This window comes from Dama dama, chromosome 15 (assembly GCF_033118175.1).
Source record: "Dama dama isolate Ldn47 chromosome 15, ASM3311817v1, whole genome shotgun sequence".
Classification (NCBI taxonomy): Eukaryota; Metazoa; Chordata; class Mammalia; order Artiodactyla; family Cervidae; genus Dama; species Dama dama.
In genome coordinates, this window is record NC_083695.1 from 44053114 (window position 1) to 44073932 (window position 20819).

The window sequence follows — 20819 nt, forward strand, 5'->3', positions numbered from 1 at the left end:
GGTGGGTGCTTACCTTTGGGATCAGGCAGATGTGGGTTTGAATCCTGATTCTGCCCCTTGTGGGACCGCTGGTAACCAACTTAACCTCCCAGAGCCTCAATTTATTTCTCAGTGAAATACAGATACCATTCACCTTTCCAGGATGTTGGAGAGATTATATCAGAGAAGAGACATGGGAAAGTACCTATTACTACTTTGGACCATAGCAGTCACAGAAAAACTCTCCAAATAAAATCCAAGGTTCACATACCTTAGGATTTGTGCCAACATTAATTTCATATTGCAATCATTCTCCCCCAAACCACCATATAGACTTTGGGCTCTTACAGTTTTGTAGCTAGTGGAATGAAAAGCTCAGTTAAAAAATTTTTTCTTGGCCTGTGCCTTGAGGCATGTAGGATCTTAGTTCCCTGACCAGGTATCGAACCTGTACCCCCTGCATTGGAAGCATGGAGTTTTAACCACTGAACTGCCAAGGAAGTCCCAAATGCTCAGTTTTACTGGATGATAAACCCTTTGTTGTAAGTCATCCCCATTTCAGAGCTCAAGTCAAGTCTTGCATGTCAGAAATTCCTTGCAGTGGTTATGAGAAAAATTGCCCCAGTAAAACTTCTGATCTTTCATATTCTAAAAGACTTCTGGCCTGGAGAATTCCATGGACAGAGGAGCCTGGCAGGCTACAGCCCATGGGTTGCAAGGAGTCAAACATGACTGAGCAGCTAAAAAATTAGCAGGTTTCAAATCAGTCATCAGGTAGTATTTGTTGTTGTTCGGTCGCTCAATCATGTCCAACTCTTTGTGACCCCATGGACTGTAGCACGCTGGCCTTCCCTGTCCATCACTATCTCCCGGATTTTGCTCAGATTCATGTCCATTGAGTTGATGATACCATCCATATCACCATTAAGTCTCTTCGCATCCTCTGCAGACAGTGACTAGGTAGCAGTGGCAAAAATACCAACTTTGTGTCTGTTCATTTGATTTTTCTAGCCTTTCAAATCTATTTTTTAATTTATATAAAATGAATAACTTATTTTTTTAAAAACCGAAATGAATACCAATTAAGCAAAATTCACCTTGACATATCCCTTCATCTCATCTTCCCACGGAAAAATCATTTTTATGTGTTTGATTAGTAGCCTTCTAGAGTTTTTCTGTCTACGCATTCTTAAGCATGATTGGGCTTCCCTGGTGGCTCAGATGGTAAAGACTCCACTTGAAATGCAGGAGCCCTGGGTTCAATATGTATATATTGATATATATATATATATTCCTGGATTCAATTTACTTACATGTTTTAAAGGAATTTAGTGTCACAATAGTTTTCAGTGGGGTAATCCTGCAATTTTCCTTGCTGTCCTTGTCTTATTTTGTTACCAATGTCATATGTACTTCATCAGGTGTTTATAGAGGTGTTCCCTCTTTTTCAGTGCTCCAGAAGAATTTGTGTAAAATTAGATTTATTGAAAGCTTAGCGGAAATAACTTTCAATATATATGTTATGGAATTTTTTAATGCTTTTTTAGAAGTCATAAAGCTCTTTTGCTTTCCATTTCTTTTTGTTTTATTCACTTCATTTTTCTAATTTGATAACTTCATTTACATTATCAATTTCTATTAACATATCTATTAACATATCTATTCAGACTATTCAATTAATGTCTTTTAAATTTCTATCTCTGTACTTTTTTATTTTTATAGTTCATTTTAAATATGTACTTTTTCCTTCTTGGTCAGTGTCCCCAAAGCTAATTTCCCTTTTCAAAGTCTATTTTAGGCCAATTAAAAAAGTTTTTTCTATTACCTTCTTTCTCCTTATCAAAGGTTTATTGTATTGCTCTTGTTCTATTTTTAAAATGGAGACTTGTCTTTTAGAATTTTCAGCCATTGTTTTTCATATACTAACATTTAAAGTCAAACATTTATCCTTAGTATGGTTTTGATACATCGTAAGACTTTTGTTGTTAGTCCTAATTTTTAAACATTTTCCACCATAACTTCTCTAACCCTTATCAGGTTAGCTTTTAATTTTCTAAACATAAAAGAATTTTTCACTTAACTTTTTGTTATTGTCTTCTAAGTGAACAGTTGTGAATGTTTTCACCTTAGTTTTCTATAAATTTGTGTCAGTTGATTCATGCTATATGTAAGTTTATTTGGCTTCTTCCACTCAGCATTAAATATGAGATTTATCCACATTTCTGATTGAATTAGTAGGTCATTCCTTTATTGCTAAATTCTATTGCATAAATACAGTTTATCCATTGCCTGCTGATGGACAAACATTTGTGCTTCCAGTGTTTGGCTACTATTAATAAAATGGCTATGAACATTTTTTTTCACAAATTTGTTGTGAAAATTTTTTCACAACCATCTGTTGAATGCTTTAATTTTCCCTGCACAAAAAGCAAACGCTGAGTTGAAGGAGAAATGTATCTTTACGTTTACAAGCAACTCCCAAAACTTTGTTCCAAAGTGGTGTTATGATTTTACATTCTCACCAGCAACATTGACAAAGTTCCAACTGCTCATTTTTGCAACATTTAGTGTTATTGGTTAAATTTTGGCTGTTTTGCTGAATAGGTAGTATCTTGTAATTTTTTTTTTTTTTAGTATCTTTTAATTTAAAAGTGCATTTCCATGATCACTAATGATGTGGAGTGTTTTTTAAATGTGTTTATTAGTTACTCATGTATCATCCTTTGCTAAATACCTATTCAAGTCCATTTAAAAACTGAGCTGTTCTTCATTGAATTCTAAGTTCTATATTCTGGATAAAGTCCTTTGTCAAGCAAATTATTTGTGAACATTTTCTCCCAGTCAGAATGCTTTTTCACTTTCTTATGATGTATCTTTATGAACATGCATTTCTGATTTTGATTATCAGTTTTGGTTTCTGTATCTTGTCAAAAAAAATGCCACTCCCCAAATGATGGGAGTGCTTTTAAAATTGATGCTTTTAAAAGCTTTATAGTTTCAGCCTTTACACCTAGATCTATGATTCATCTGGAATTTTTGTGTTTGATTAAGAGGTAGGGTCATTTTTAAAAAATGGGTATCTAGTTGTTTCAGAACAATTTGTTAAAAAAGTACTTCCACATTAAAAATCACTCTGGTGCCTCTGCCAAGAATTATTTGGTGATGTATCATATGTGCATCTGTTTCTAGACTGCTGTACTCATCTGTTTGCCCTTATGCTATTATCACATGGTTTTAACTACTGTAGTTTTGTAGCAGAACTTGAAGTTCAAAAGTGTATGTGAAAGTTGCTCACTGACTCTTTGTGACCCCACGGACTCTAACTTGCTAGGCTCCTCTTGTCTGTAGCGTATACCCTTCTTCAAGATTGTCTTGCTCTTTCAGGTCCTTTGCAGTTCCGTGTGACTTTTAGGTCATTTTGCCAAGTCTCCTTAAAAATGTTTGCTATTGTAGGAAGTAAGGTATTGTGGACTTAGGCAGCACCTCAGATAGCTCTGAAAAACTGCTCCAAAGAGGTTGGGTGGGGAAAGGACAGTATATATGTGATTTTGGTGAAGGGTGAGTACATGCAGTCAGGCACACATTTTTCCAGGTTTCTGCTAGTCTCATGAAGCTTTCTACTAGTCAAGATGAACGGTTATCGGGTGGAGAGGGAGGTGGGAGTGGGGATTGGGATGGGGAATACATGTTAACTCCATGGCTGATTCGTGTCAATGTATGACAAGACCCACTGCAGTGTTGTGAAGTGATTAGCCTCCAACTAGTGAAAATAAATGAAAAAAAAAAGGAAAAAAAAAAAAAATTTTTCAGCAGGTAAAAAAAAAAAAAGATGAACGGTTATCATTGTGAAGGATTTGAGTGCTTTTCTCCATATGAGGAGATACAATTAGGCTAATAAAATCAGCTCGTGAAATATCTATCTGAAGACCTGTTCTGCTAATGCCCCCCCAGTACCCCCCACACCAGCACAGAGCACCTCATTTCTGTGCACCCTGAATTCCTTTTAGTGGGTGTTGAAAATCAGCAGCTGCAACAGCACATGACTTAATCCTTGTAGAGGTAGATTCAAGTGCCAATTTGTAGTTGACATTCTATTTACCCATACCCTCTGTTATACAACTCTGGATAGCAGACAGGTCCCTTTAATCTAGGTGGTATACAGGTATGGTTTTCCATTTTTGTTCCTTAAGCCAGTGCATGACCTTTGGAGTATTCAAATTGCAGACATATAAGCAAAGGAAATAGAGGTTTGATCAAAACATTTAACAGTATTCAATTTTTTCTTCAGTTTAAAGTCTTTCTATATCAAATTGCTTATCTATGCATCCTGTATGAGATCATTAACTGACAGTGAACTGTGCGAACCTCTTCTGGTCCTTCTTTCTAGTGTATAAAAACTTGTTTGGAACATTTTAATGATCACTTATTTCGTTTCCCCCTGCTTTGTTAGTTACTACCAAGATATTAATTAGAGATTTCCTGTTAAAGTAATTCAAACCCAATGCCCTCAGTGATATGAAAAGCTATTATCTCAGGTGTTTAAAATTATCACACTATTCTCCTCTGTTCTTTACATTTTAATTTCCTGATGGAGTGAAAATTGTTTGATAAAAGCTACTATTTGCCAAGACCTGTTTGAAACACTGCTAATACTTTATGTGTACCATCTTGATCTTCACAGCACTGAGGTTAAGTACTTACTGGGTTGGCAAAAAAAAAAAAAACTCTTAAAAACCAGAACAAATTTTTTGGCCAACCCAGTACCATCCCCTATTTCTGGTTGAATAAACAGAAAAAAAGTTCAGGAATTTGCTCAAAGTCCATAAACATCAGCAGTAATATTCAAAATTTACACATGTGATTTAAGATATTTCTATCTCTTTAGCCTGCACTCTTAAACATGGTTATATACTTGCCTCTATGTGTATAAGAGGGAAAAGCAGACAGAAGCTCCCAGGACAGATCGTTTCATCTGGGTTTATAGTTAAAAGCATTCAGTAGAGGTTGAGGAACCCACTTGAAAAAGTACAGGAAACTTAAAGGCTGACAACTAACAAGAACCTGAAAAACTAAAAAGCAGCTTTCAAAATGCAAATGCAAAGGTCATATTCAGAGGTGCAAAAGGACTGAAGCAACTTAATAACATACCAAGGGCACAACCACTCAGCCAGAAAACCGCCATCCCTCATGTGTGAGTCGCTGAGTTGCCATTACATTCAGATGAGTCTTATTAAAAACACAGGGATATACATAGTGTCTAACAAAAACTGGTTAAATTTTTATGTGCATTTTCAAAGTGTGAAATTCACTTAAGTGACACATCTCATGTTTCCCATTAGTCAGCTGTATCAAGTTTGTGAGTCTTCTTCCTCCAAAATAGTTCAATAGATTTATGTTAAAGACAACATGTGTATTGAAAGTAGCAATTTTATTTGAGTTAAAATTATTTACAAAAACCCAAAGACATACTTCATGAAACTGGTACAAACTATTTTTTTTCCTGCCGTTGGCTTTTGCTCCAAAGATCACAGCTGAGAAATACTGTATAAAATAAAAATAGGATTGGATTCAGAAAAGTACTCTACCTTCTAGTTTCCAATTGGTAGTATTTACAGAAATATTTACAATGGAAAAAAAGGTTACTTTAAAACTTTAGTTAATTTGCAAGTCAGCCTCAAGTACCCTAAAATGCAGAGTTCTCTGAGGGTTAAAAACACACAAATGCACTGCGTTTGGTGAGGTGATTTCTCCCCCACCACTCCCCACCAAAATCTGCATCTCTATCAGTGCTTGACAATTAGTTATTATTTAAAAAACAAAACAAAACAAAAAACTGTTAAACACTGAGGTAAATCAATTCTCAAATGATTACCAGTGTAACAGAAAAATGTAGTTCGCCCTGATTGTTCTTATCCAAATGTTTTATAATATCCCTTACCATTCAACAAGTCAGTTTTACTAAGAATCTCCTCCTTTTCCTAAATCCAATGATTAATAAATATCAATGTATTTTAAAATAATTTAATTAATTCAATTTTATGGATATCATTTACCAATAAGCATTTAAAATAGTTTGCTAAGCTAGCTTGTATACTCAGGGCAAATACAACCTCAATCATTCCCAAGTTACACTGGCATACTATGCTCTTAAAAGGTGATGGGTGGGGGACTGGGGTGGGAAGGAGAAGAAGAAAACAATTTGACTGGAATCAGTTACTTCCTTATAGATTTCCCAACAATCTGCATTATCAAAAATAGGAAGACAATAAAAGGCAGCCACTGCATTAAAAAACATTACAGCTGGCACTGATCCAAGAGCCCCGATTTGTCACTTTATACAAGGAAATAACAAAGTCTAAATGGGTAAAAATTAGACTTTTAGCTATTTTCCCCAATACACACCAAACTAATATTTTTATGGCTTCAAGTTTTACAAATCCAATGAAGAAACATGATATAACTACCTGAAAGGTATTTTAAAGTATTAAATGAAATCTCTGGAAAGCCTGTATTCAGGCCCAATAAGTAAAAAAGAAAAAATGTATAACCAGTGGTTTGAACAATAATACAATAAAAATTTGCAATGTTGTAAAATTAAATATATAAAATATGTTACTGTGTGCTCCAGACAACACAATGTTCTATGAACTAAAAGAATCTGGATGAAGAAAAAGGATCTTCTCTAAACCAACAATTTAAGGCTTTGCGTTTATGCATTTGATCCTGTCACTCTTATCGAAGAATATACATGTTATCTGGAAACATGAATTCCACATTGGTGTTTTAGCTTCCTTATATTTACTGTATTGAACATTAGAAAATATATCTAGAGAGTTCTCCCTCAAAACTTAATCATGTTTCAAGAGTCTTCCCTAACTTTAAGGGTAAACTACCCTGGGTTTGTCTATTTTGCTTCATCCTTTAACAGGGCACATCATCTTATATTCCCTCAAACTGTTATTTGTTTTCTTGCGTCTATAGCTATGATTTACTATGGTATGATAATGAATATGGTCATGGTCTCAAAGGTGAAAAATACTTCAACAACCCAAACCAAATCAAGAATAAAAAAATATACTAATCCCTTGTGTCTTTGGATTCCATCTAATTTTAAATATAGACAGTAGTTCAGGGAACAACAACAAAAAAAATTCACAAAATTATTAAAAGCTTTATTTACGATTGGAATCATTCAACAAAAAAGCAAAAGCAAATGAGCCTGAAAAAGGAACTAAGCTGTTGTCTAGAATGTCCTCAGAACATTCAATACCTCAGTAGCTAAGCTGCCTCTGCACCTGGCTGGCATGACAACAGTGGCTCAACATACACAGCAGTTGCACTAACAGCAGCACAAGTTTCCCCTGACAACTTGCCCAGAATGAAGCAAGAGGACGAGGGGAGCGTATAAATTCTGCCAAAGTGTGTTTAAATACTGCGTGGAACTGTTAACAGCCTGAACCTTTTCCCTCATTTTTGATAGTTGTAGATTGATGTAGTAACTGTCATTTAGCAAATGCAGAATGCATGACGAAGAAGAAATCAGGTGGCCTTAAAAATCCAAATATGAATGATACTGATGAATGTCCTTGGTATATCTTCAAGGGCTTCTCTCGTGGCTTTTCTTTGTCTAAGTATAGCTCCAGCATTACCGAGCACCTGAAGCAAAGGTAAAGCAGCTAGCAGTGTTCCAAGTATTCAATCACTCTAGAGATAGACTTCTGGCCTGTGGTTCCAACAGCACACTGGAAAGGGAGGAGTGGAGGTGGGAGGCGAGAGGGGGTGGGAGTGGAGAGGGAGTAACAGTTAATTTTCCAAAGCACTGAATCACAGCTTAAACTATTTAGCCTTATTAAACCAAACATTATGAATCAAAACAAGGTGAGATTAAACTATGGCTTTCATAATACTATCAATATATTTGGCCCTAAAATTCAGTTACCTTAAAGAAACCACACAATTATTAAAAGAAAATCATTTTTTTGCTTCTATTCATGATGGCCATAGTACTTGTATTTCTACCGTCATTTCCTAAAAAGTATTTATTGAAAATTTTTTTTAATTACAGTATTGTTTATGTTTTGGTTTTTTGGTTGCAAATCATGTGGGATCTTAGTTCCCTGCCCAGGGATTGAACTTGCACACCCTACACTGAAGGTGCCGTCTTAATCACTGGACTGCCAGAGAAGTCCTGTACTTCTACTGTCATTAATGTGTCATATGCAAAACCACAGAAGCTGCAATGGAAGTTACTTACGGTAAGATTCATGAAGCTCAGGAATTTTTTGAGCATCTCTGTCATTATTGAAAAGTCCCCTTCTGGCAGATACTCCCGCACAGTGGTCACATTGATCTAAGGAAACAAATCAAAGGAACACTGGTCAGGTGGCAGAAAACATGAGTATGAACCTTGCACTGTGTTGTTGGTTTTGGCACACATCCTATTTCAAACTTCTACAAGGTCCTTAAACTCCTTGGTTAATATGCAATTTCCCTTTCCACACTCTAACTTTTGTGACCCTGTGAATCCATTCCCTACCCCACCCTATCCCATCTTCAGAAAGAAGGGAAAAAGATAAAGCTGCCAAAGACTACAAAGAAACATTTATGTGCATATTTGCTTTTGTAAATGCACAGAAAAATGCCTGAAATAACAAAATGCATTGTTGCGGGGCGGGGCGGGGTGGGTGAGGATAAGAATAGCAAGGAAATGCAGACTGAGAATGTATCCAAAAAGCTGATTAGGAATATAAAGAAAAAGATCAAGGAAAATTCTTCATGTAGGCTAGGAATTAACTGTATCTTTCCAAAGGAAATCTAGTATCATCTATAGAAAGAAAATGTAGGCAATGTCAGGACAGATTAGGATGTTTCCCTCCATTATTAGCAAGAAGCAGCTAAACTGTATATAAACCAGTTTATTGTAAGAAAAATACATGGCCTGCTTAAAATGTTGTTCTATTTCAATATGTACTTAAAATGCTTTAAAGATTCATAAAGAATAAAAGGAAAACCTCTTCTAAGGAGGCTCACCTATAATAAAAAGCACATACCAAAAAAAAAAACAGCACAGGAAGAGGGATGCTTTTGGTTTCATTTTTGTTGATGAAGACATGGAAGAGTACACGTTACCCTCTTAGGAAATTTGCAACCAATCCCCTCTCTCCCACTTTTATGGCTACTCAGTAAAACCTTGCAGCTAAAATCCTGAGAGATTTTACAATCTTTAAATACTTGTATTTTAAAAATATACTGAGAATATACTGAAGAATACATCGTGAGGGAAATAGCTATGGTAACTAACTGCAGAGGTAAAGGAATGCTGGATTTAAAAACATCTTTAACCAACTGCAAGGAAAAGGACATGATAGCACAGTGGTGGGAAGAATAGTATGTTGTCTACGAAGATAGCTCAATAGAAAAGTGTACTTCTCTCATTCAGAATAATTAGATCCTAGGTTTCAGGTGAAAGCTTCTCAACAACTCAAATCAAATCCTTTTCTATCAACACATTACAGAGAACAACAAAATAAGGAGCCGAGGCATAGGAAGGAGGGTCAGAGCATTTATTTTAAAACAGTGTGCAATAAATGGTAATGTACAGGAGGTAAAAAAAGGTGTGAAATGGCATGGCCTATTTCAGAAATTTAGAAAAGTAACCAAGGGGTATGACAGATTTTAATACTGGATCAACTATACTTCAATAAAATAAAATATTGGAGAAGCATAAGTTTGGAGTCTTACAGCAGTAAACAAAGCTATCATTTCCTAAATGACAGTGAGTTAAGAAAGACTGGCGAGAGTGAGACTGACGAGAGTTAACATGATCAGATGTGCTCTCAAGGAAGTTAGCTGTGGTGGTGGTATGCAGGATTTCAGGAATGGAGAGTTAAGAGCAGCAAGAACAGAAAGACTAGAGAGAAGACTGACCATTAAAATGCACCAGATGTATCCTGGGTAATGGAAAATAACACGAGTCTCCTGGGCTTCCTAAACATGCTGCACTTTACCTTAAAATAGCCCTTACTGCATATCCACCTGCTTTCTTGTCCTTCCTCCACTTAAACACTGGGCAAACCAATTTCTTTTACATTCTGTGGAATCAGCTAGCTTTTTAGGGTTAATCATAATGATCCCTAAGGTAAGAAAGACATCCTGGGCTCTATAAATTCACAATATTGTCTACAACCTAACCTCTCTTTAGACACGAGAGAGAAATAATTCACATCTGAAAAAAACTCAATTTTAAGATTCATTATTTAAGAACATAATTGAAACCAGGGTGTATGCAAAATATGTAAAAATCTTTAAATAGCATACCCACTCTTTTTTTTGGGGGGTGGGGGGGGCATGCTTTCCTCCTTCTTTTTGCTTGGTGCTTCCCATTTGCCCTTAAAATCTCTCAATTTAAAGGTAATAAGGACAAGGGCTGAGCTTGAAGAGAGTCCAGGAAAGGAAATAAAGATTTGCAGGGCCTCCAGCGCCACAGTAAGAACTCTGGTCTCGATCCTGAAAGCAGTTGTGCCAGCAAGGGGCACAACGAAGTGGGCCAGTGTGCACTTAGATCAGAGCCTGTCTACAATATAGAATAAATGAACAAGGAAGATCCAGAAAAATACACAGGACTTAAGACAAATAAGGTACACAGGAAGAACAAAAATGACAATGCAGAAAACTCGATGGCAAAAATGAGGAAATGTGGGTGGGTTGATAGAAGCCCTTCATATCATGATTATGTTCTTTTCTTCTAGTCCTCTAGTCTTAAGAGAAGAGAAACTAGCCATCCCACTATACAACAGATCTCCTTTCTTGCATCCTGAACGCCCTTGATTGTAGGGGGAAAAAACCCATCTCTCTTCTATTTTAAAAGTTGGCTCTTCTACTGGGTCTCTCTGTTAAAAATAAATCAATCAATCAATCCTATGTGTCCTCCATTTTAAAGCAGACTGTTCAAATAGCCAGAAATGTCCACTTCTGTGCTGATTCAGCCCAATTGTGTACACATTCACATCCTTTTCGTAGTTAAATCATGATCTAAATCTCACACAGTAATCCCATTTCCCCAGCCAATGAGTAGATCAAACAAAGGCATGTGAGCCAATGTTGGCCAAGGTGAAGGAAGTCTGCTTTTTGCGTTGGGTGTGGAAAAGTCCTAGGGAAAAGAAACCATTGCTGTTTCAGAGAAACAAAGAGGCCACATTCTTCTGCTGGGCATTATTTAACTAGGTGAGACACAGAGTCAGCATAGGTGCATGAAGAAAGCTAGCAAAAGACAACACATAGAGGACAGCAGAGTTTAAAAGTAGAAATTATGAATCCTTGATATCATTGAGGCTAAACTTTTCCACCTTAAGCCAAGTGAGCACAGGTCTCATATGATGCTCTTTTACTTCAACCAAAGACATGTGAATTGATTCCTCTATCAATCTGGAACTTTCTCATCAAAACCAATATACTCTTACTTTGAAATGTACTTTCTAAAGTTCACCAAATATTTAAAAGTTTTTAACAGGAGGGAAAAATAAAGTAACAAGTTAATTAAGTAACGACGTGACGTGGCTGCAATGAAATTCTTTTAGGATAACATAAAACACCACAGAACTCTTACTTACTGGACTCTCCTGGCAGAGACACCCAAGAAGCAGTGCTGTGTATGAGGCCACAATGCAATCCTCCATGTGTTTGCCAGCATGTTGAAGGGCTGAAAGTATTAAAACAGAAAACTAATAGTATGCATGTGCATATATATATAAACACCAAAAACTACAACAAACAAAAGCACCCAGGAAACCAGCAACTGTGTCATCTTTACTTCAAAACTGCTAAACATGGATAATAGTGCTAGGAAGATGTAATATCCACACAAATTAACCAAATTAAAAAAAAAAGACAACCCATAAATGGTAGAGGGACCTTAATATAAAAGCTAAAACCATAAAACCCTTAGAAGAAAACACAGGACTAAGTATTTGTGACCTTGGGTTAGGAAATGGTTTCTTAGATACACCACCAGGACCACAAAAGACAATATAAAAAATAGGTAAGCTAGACTTTTATCAAATTTAAAGCTTCACCATCAAGAAGACAACTCATAGAATTTATCTGCAAACCAGGTACTTAATAATAATCAAGGCTCTAAAAATTCTTACTCAATAACAACAAAAAAAGGCAACCCAATTTAAAATATGGGCAAAATATCAAAACTGTAAAAACCCTTAGTGTCATATTATTTGGCTGCTTCTCTTTACAGACGAGTAAAGAAAGGCCCAGGGAGGAAAAGCAGATCTTTCCAACAATGCACATACACCATTCTCACTGCCAGGTGAAGAACTCCTACGAAATAGCAAAGCTTGTATGCACTGAACTAGAGAGGCCACAAAATAGCAAGATTATGACAACACATGAATTAAAAAAATGTTTTACAGGGGGAAAAAACCCCACATCTTTAAAAAATAAACCAGTCAAAATAAATATACCTTTATTGAGGTCAAGTTCTTCATCGTCCTCCTCCTTCTTATTTTTCTCTTCTGTACCATCAGTCCTCTCAGTTGATACCCACTGTATTTCTCCACTTGTTTCTTGCCATTCTCCACTCTTATCATGCTGAGTGGTGGGAGCATCTTTGATCAATTCATCTGTTTTACTTTCTGCCAACTGTGCTGCTCGTTCTCGCTCGAGGAATAGCTGATAAACATTTTTGAAGATCATTAAAAAGGGATCACCAACATCAAAGTACCCAAATATAAGGCTCTATTTGCTTTTAAACATCAGTAACCCTAAGAAGCATACTATCTGGTAAAAAGGCTAAGTATCAGTAAAAGCTCTAGCCCTATATCCAACTGAAAGACAAAACAAAAATATAAATGCTGCTGGGATTCAATTAAGTAAATTATCTACCAATGATGTATGCAGTCTATTTTTAAGAATGAAAATCCCAACATTTTCCTTTAATTTGGATAATAACGGGCAGGAAGTTCAAGCAAAAAATACAAATTAAAGTTAAAATTAAAACAGTTAAAAATTCTTTAAATCCAAGCAGCCTGGATAAATTAACTGGAAGGAAGAAAGGACACTGAATAAAGTTTCATAATATTGGGGGAAAACAAATGGCTTCTTTAAAAGAAATTTAAAGAAATAAAAACCAAAGAAAGTAGAAAACAAGTTCTCAGAGAAAGACTGAGAACTAAATCTCAACTGCTATATTATCAATAAAAGTATAGTGCTCACTTCAGCAACACATATAATAGAGAATATCAGCATGGTCCCTGCGCAAAGATGACACCAAATTCATGAAGTGTTCCGTATTTTTTTTTTTTACAACCAGAGATTATCACACTAAATGAAGTCAGTCACAAAGAGAAAGATGAACGCCATATGATATTATTTTTATGTGAAATCTAAAACATGACACAAATGAACCGATCTACAAAGCGGAAACAGACTCACAGATATAAGACTTGTTGCCTACAGGGAGGGGGATGGGAGAGGGAAGAACTAGGAGTTTGGGGTTAACAGATACAAGCTATTACATACAGAATGGATGGACACAAGGTCCTGCTCCATAGCACAGGGAACTATATTCACTGTGATGGGATAAGTCATAAGGGAAAAGAATAAGAAAAATAAAGCTATGTATAACTGAGTCACTTTGCTGTGCAGCAGACATTAACACCGTAAATCAACTATATTTCAATTAAAAAAAAAAAAAATGCAAGTACAATTGTCAGTGGAAGTATACACCAAAAAGTCTAAAAGGGAAACAAACTCTTGCCTTCACTTACTGATTTCCCTGTGCTGGCACAATGTTGAATGTACACAAAGCATTTCATATATTTGCTGATATGATCTGGAGAAACCCTAAATTACTGATGACAGCTACCAGAAAACTAAATGCCAAGTAGATCTCAAAAACTCGCTGAAATATACAGAAGAATGGTATGTAAACTTTAATACCCTTAAGAAAGTAAAATGTAACTTTTATATTAAGCAGTATTTCTTAAAATTAGGTTCAAGGGGAACCCAAGATTCTTTCAGGGAGTATGTGAAGTCAAAACTGCATTCATAAGAATATTAAAAGGTCAACTGACTTCTTTCATTCTCTCATTACTATATGGTGGAGTTTTCCAGAATCTACACGCTATGTAATTATGCTATTGTTTCAATGGCTAATAGAATGTGTGCCTGTATTTTATAATTTTCTCAGTTTTGACTTCTAATTTAGTAAATATCAACAGATAAAGCACACATTAACAAAGCTCTTTTGAGTCCCCAATAATTGTTAAGAGTATAAAGAAGTCCTGAGATCAAAATGTTTGAAAGAGAATGACGGGCATCTAGTTGCAGATTATTTCCTGAAAACACAGTTCAAGCACTTCTAGTTTCAAAAAGACCAAAAGGATTAAAGATTAGCAAAGACTTTAGAAAAAAAAAAAAAGGATGGTTCATTATTACTGTCACTTAAGGAAATGACAAAAGTAGCTTGCAAAAAGATAAAAACTGTAATGCCAGCACTGTCAAAAAAAAAAAAACCCCAAAACTCACATGTCGTTTTGGGAGGAAATATAAACAAGAGGAAAGGGAGTGTTTGGGGTGGGGTGAGTTGGGGACATCAGTTTTAACATATTAGTACATATTCTGACAATTTCTAAGTTAGGAAATTACTCCAAAGATATACAAACTTTGCAAAGTATGTCCCAGTATTCAGGTGCACACAGTTCTGGGCACAGATCAGACCAGTAAATGCTGAAGGAATTGAACCAGATGGGCTAAGTCCTCTATCCCACATGGGATAGAGGACTAGGGCTAGAAGTTAATTCCTAATTTGTTGTTAATAATCTATCTTTGATTCATAAACAAATGGGCCTTGTTTCTGCTTTTTGCTAACAGTGTCTAATGAGTGACTGTCATAGCTGAAAACAGCAGAGTAAATGAAGTAATGGTACACATTCTAACCTCTCACTGAACTGGTGAAAACAGAAAAAGAGAAAGGAGGTAGAAGGGAGACAGAAGATGCAAGTGATCAAGAATTTGGACAGATGCAACAAAGGGTTATGGTTTTAAGTTGTTGCTTACCTGCACTAAAGCCTGAACTGCATGAACTTGTCCAGCTATCCTTAAACTATCATCTCCTTCTCCACTATAGAAGGAAGAATCAAAAGAACATGATGTTTCCATATTGACAAGACAGTGCCGATTTCGAGCACTATATTCCACTAGATTTATCAGTAGACCTAAACCCTACAAAAATGAAAACATGCCAGTTACCACAGGTGAGGATTAAAAGCAAATGAACACAATATACATAACTCTTAATGGCAGCCAGAAAACTAGCCAGTGCTCTACCATCTACAAAATGGTTAAAAACCAGTATATAAAATAATGATCTTCCCAAACAAAGATGTTGTTTTCATCTAGATCGAAGATGTTGTTTTACTATATCAAGCACGCATTTATGAAACAAGTCACTTAAACTCACCAGCACTCGAATATCAAATCTCTGCTCCTGAGGTAGGTACTTTGGAACCTGAAGCACACAGTTCATGGCTGTGCCAATCAAGCCATCCTGTTCTCCTGTTTTGGTGCTGCCCCATTCTGAAATGGGGAATGGGAAGAGTATGAAAATTGTAACTGACTGTTATTTATGACAAACTATTAACATGAATATTAAAAACATATAGCTTAAAAAAGAATAGTTATTTCTTTATTAAAATATACTGTTAACTGTAATATTTCTAAGCCAAGCCACAAGGCAGGTTCTAAAAGTATCAGCTCTTAAAAGTTAAATCTATACATGAATAAATGAGTTACATGACAGCTATTATAAAAATCACTACATTGAGAGAAGAAACAAGGAAATTAACTTATTTTTACATGTAATACTGTACAATCTATCAGTGAGAATATATGTAGGAAATATGACTTACCATTATCATTAGTTAAATTGAGCAACACCCCTATGATGGCCCTCATGCAGTCTTCCACTGCTTTGCCCACGTGATTAGTTACATTCTGGTGAGGCAGAGGCTTACTGTCAGGTAAGCATACACTGTTCTCAGCTCGGTTATACTGCTTAATCAGCTCTTCACAATGTTGTAATGCTCTTAAGAGAAGACAAAATACAGACTATTATGCTCAGCAAAAATAGTTATATTAAGAACTTCTACTGACTTGGACCTTAATGCTTTAAATCTGTCATAAAGGCTGCCAAATTAATCTTTTTCTACTCCAGAAGTTATGTGAACTATCTAGTCATGTATCAAACATGTCTGATATCACACTAGGTGCTAAATTTTATTTTGGGAAACTTGATAATATAAATTTTCCTAAGCAAAGTGAAAATTATAAACTTGATGCAAAAGTTTATACTACCAACAGCTGTCCCCAATTTTCCCAATCTCTCCAACATAACAAACCTACTACACCACCTCACCCAAGGTAAAACCATTAAAAGCCAGCACTAGACACTTCTGAATTTCATTTAGATGTTTGTCCTTTAGAATGTAAACTCTCAGCAGGTAGAGAATATTGTTTATATTAATATTGCATAATAACCTTATATAAACAGATACTAAATACTTCATAAACATTAGAACATTTTTAAAAACATGAGGTCATTTAATTGACATGTTTGTCTCCTGGCAGTCACGCAAGGGTATCTATCAGCTACATCTAAAGATTCACAAGATACTACCCAAAGTAATCTAGTATTTCTGAGACTCTAATTCACCAAGTCCATTAACTTAATATCTACGAGATAATGATGAAATCCGTGAACTGTGAGTTGATTCTTCATGTATTATATACTATGCAAAACCCTTAAAACTATGTCTAATTCCCCTCTAGCTGCCTTTTAAAAAACACTCTCTAGTTAGGAAGGTATTTGTGTCTAACCTAAAATAATGTGTTCAGATGTTTGGGGATGTTTGCCAGGATTACCATGCTGTTACTGTTAACTGCCTAAGTAGCACTGAACTAACTCTGTTGGGAGGCGAGAAGAGAGTAAGGGTATATTGTTTAATCATTCAATATACTATCCTTGCATTTATCAGCGTTCTACTGAAAGCTTCAGAAAGTCTGAGAAGTGGTCTTTCACAAACATCCAATCCTAATGTCTACTGACACTTCTAAGACATTTGACACAAGTTCCTAATCACAAAGGTTCCTAACGTTGTTTTAGAAGGCATCTGTCAGGAGTCACTAAGTATACAGGAGACATTTTAAAAATAAGATACAGATTTAACTTGCACAAATACTCTTTGGTGAGAGAGTAAAACACAGTAATAAAACAACTAGAACACATACCTTAAGGGTATTAAGTATGACACAGAACTCACAAATACAAGGTGGAGGGAAAACCTACAGACTAAAAACAAGAATACTGGGAACTAGAGACTATTAGAAATTTGGGATCATGGGAGAACTGAATACTGATTGGACCTATAATATTAAGCAATTACTAATTTTTAAGAGATGAAAATGCTATTGTGGTTCTATTTTTAAGACAGTCCTCTTTTACAGATTATATACTCAAGTATTTATGGATGAAACTATATGAAATCTGTAATCTGCTTCAAAATAATGTAGAGGGCAGAATGGATAAGGTTATATATAGATGGTAACATGACTGGCCAATGTTTGATGATCACATTCAAGCTGCATGAGGTGTACATTGGGGCTTATCATATTATTGTCTACTCTTATCTCTGTGTGAAATTCTCCAAAACATGAAGTTAAAAAACAGATAAACTTCAGTCAGGCTATAGTGGGCCTTTGATACTAAGGACTTTGGGCATACATCCAAAGACAAGAAATCACATAGATTTGGAATTTGGGATTATTTTTACAAAACAAAAACCTGAGGAAGGTTAACCCACTGTGGTGTAACGCTGGACAGGCTATAGGCCAGAGTACCAGGGCAGAGATATCAACAACTAAACAGACATATTAGTAAGAAGCTGCTGTTAATAAGCTAGAACCAAGACTGGAGACATACTTGGAAACTTTATACACACCGAGGTGATATCATTAGCCCAATGTCAAGAAAGCTGGGCAGAGAGTGTGAAATGAAGGAAGCTACATACAGATCTGGGAAAATAGGTGTAAATAAAAAGCAGAAAGCAGCTAGTAAAATTCATTTACAATAAAAATAAGGACTAATGCTTACTAGTATATGCCAAGCATTGTTTTAGGCTTTACATATGTATATTAACTCCTTATATATATTGTACATAATCTATATTATATACAATATACAAACGATATTTTAAAATCTTTTTTAGAATTATTTAAAATACACATTTAAAATATGTATCACATATAACTTAAAATACATTAACATATATACTAATTCTTTTACTGCAACAACCTTGGGTAGGTAGACACAATTATTACCCCCCTTCTGTAAGAACCTGTAAGTTCAGAGCTATAGGGCCGATGTTCTGAAGTTAAGATCCAAACTCAAGCCATTCTGGCCTCAGAATCTGTACTCCTAACTTTTGTGCCTTACTGCACTGCTTCTTGTTCACAAAATTTGACAGACAGAAGTACTTTATGGAGAAAGGTGACAATGGCACTTCCTTTAGAGTCAATCCAAATGCTTTAACAGCATGACATTTCAGAAAAACTTACTTAGCTGATGAAACAATAAGTTGTGAATCTTTATAGGCAATCAGGTAGCTTTGATTCTCTGGATTATGCACTGTTACCTAAAAGGGAAAATTTTGAAATTTTGTGGCAATCCGTAACATTCACTCATTCACACACAACACAAAGCCTCTAAAAGACATAAAGATGAGGAAGAATTAGCCCTTGTTGTCTAAAGGGAGTAACAACCGACATGTTCTAAATTTAAAATAACAGAGCTACTGCTTTATTACAAAATCAAAACATCACTGTTATAACTGCTTGCTCACTGTTAATATATTCTGTACTATACATTCATTGTAATGAACTACCAAGCACTTTAAATGTCAGAAAAGTGCTGTTACTAACTTAATAAACTAATATTTTAAAGTTCTTAAGTAGATTCATTTAGACTTAAAAAATTAGATGTTTAATGTACTTGACACTCCAGAAGAAAAAAGGAACAATGTGAATTTCATCTGTGCCAAGAACTTTTCATTCACACTAAATTGTTTTCCCATAGATGTCTCATAAAGTACTCAGCTAATCCAATCTGGTCAACACAGTCTATGTATCCTGAAATTCACTGGCAGCATAAATTCTAATCTACATTGAACTAAGTCATTCATAAAAGTCAAAAAACAAACAGGCTGCACTACAATCTCAATTTGGATTAACCAAAGTGAAACTCTAGAGATATATAAATTATGACAGTCTCACATAGCACATTTAAGATTAGATCATTTTCTTCAAATAGCTGTCCATACTTACGCTTTCTAAAACTCGTAAACATCTCTCTGCTCCCCATAATGAGGCTACTAGTTTCTCTTCATCCTCATCTTTACTTAAATGATCCACACATTCTTTCACTAGGAGAAAGGAAATGGACACAGATTAATACGCCTCATCACTTTAATACTTACCTCCTTTACTAACATTAAAGGTCATCTGTATACATGCTATCAATGTGTTGGAACCTCTCTGAACATTTATTCTTAGTTTTATACAGTGAGATGCTGAAATGTATAAGACTCTAATTTATAATAATTAACTTTCCAATATCAAACTGTTAATGGCCTTTTCTATAAAAGTTAGGATTTTTAAGATGCTACTAAAAGGAGAGATCTTTTCAAACTGATGCAATTATTCTTTGAAATATATAAACAGAATATTCAGGTTTTAAATTAAAAAATGTTGTATGTGTAATATATCATACCTTTATCTACAATATGATCCAGACCACCCAAAAGCCGTAGTTCTTCTTTAAACCAGTCTCCTGCTCGTTTAGAAGTAAGGGACAGTAAAGTCTCCATAGCTAAATGCCCAGTCTGAAAAATCAGAAGCACTATTAACGAATATTGACTCTGAGTAGTAATTCTGAGGCAACACTTTTAGAGATTGCTTTTTAAAAAAAGGAAATTGCATGCTACCAGCCCACAGTATTTTTATAATACAGTAAATGCTTTTTAAAAGTAAAACTAGTTTAAAACTGGTATCAGAATAGTCTTAAGCTGAAGAAATGTTTTTATCCCAAATTGGCTTGTTTTTAGAGAAGATCCATTATTTAAAGTAGTCTATCAGTTCTGCCAGTTCGATAAAATATATACTGGTACCATCATATAGGCAGGCTCAAGGGCGAATCAAAGGGTATATTTAACTGTAGATCAATACACTGGACTAATTTACCACAAAGGTTGTAGCAAGAAATACTCCAGAAACAAGGTGTGGGTGTGTCAAAATTTTTGTCCGCTGGTAAAAACTGGTATCTTATTGCTTTGCTTTATGTTTTCTAACTATAGCAAATGAGCTTATTTTCACGTATTTTATTAGTTACCTGTAATTCTTTTACTGTAAGTCCCCTGTCAAATATTCTTCCCTTTATATTCATGTAAAGTAGCTTGTCTTTTTCTTACTGTTCTATATATTTTCTTATCTATTCTGAACAAAATTCCTTTTTTAGGGTTTCATATTCACCAATTTCAAACTTTATACTACAGGGTTATTAGCAGCTTGGATACTTTGGCCTCTATGGCAAAATGATATATAAACAATGATTTAGGACTACTATTGGAGGAAGCAAAGAACACTCAGAGCCATCTTTATAAACCAGGTTAGGTTTTTTCCATCCCTTCATTTGCCTTCAATTGTTAATTTTACTTTTTACTGCATTTCTTTTAAAAAGGGCAACTTGGTTCCTATGACAATAAAGGAACTTTAGTATA

The 20819-nt window shown here is 35.2% G+C and overlaps 1 protein-coding gene and 1 pseudogene across 2 annotated transcripts in view; one reads left to right on the top strand and one right to left on the bottom strand.

Moving 5' to 3' along the window:
• Window positions 1–5388: 5388 nt before the first annotated feature.
• The window catches only part of WAPL (WAPL cohesin release factor), a 73594-nt gene continuing 58163 nt past the window's right edge, over window positions 5389–20819 (bottom strand). For both annotated transcript variants that reach the window (XM_061161961.1, XM_061161960.1), the window contains exons 10-19: window positions 19814–19925; window positions 19369–19466; window positions 18604–18680; window positions 15900–16075; window positions 15452–15567; window positions 15049–15213; window positions 12453–12660; window positions 11589–11677; window positions 8234–8329; window positions 5389–7721 (exon numbers count right to left, since the gene is read on the bottom strand). In XM_061161961.1, the coding sequence (XP_061017944.1) occupies window positions 7656–7721; window positions 8234–8329; window positions 11589–11677; window positions 12453–12660; window positions 15049–15213; window positions 15452–15567; window positions 15900–16075; window positions 18604–18680; window positions 19369–19466; window positions 19814–19925 (1203 nt within the window). In that variant the 3' untranslated portion in view covers window positions 5389–7655. The remainder of the gene's footprint in view (window positions 7722–8233; window positions 8330–11588; window positions 11678–12452; window positions 12661–15048; window positions 15214–15451; window positions 15568–15899; window positions 16076–18603; window positions 18681–19368; window positions 19467–19813; window positions 19926–20819) is intronic.
• LOC133070882 (U6 spliceosomal RNA) lies at window positions 13196–13285 on the top strand (annotated as a pseudogene).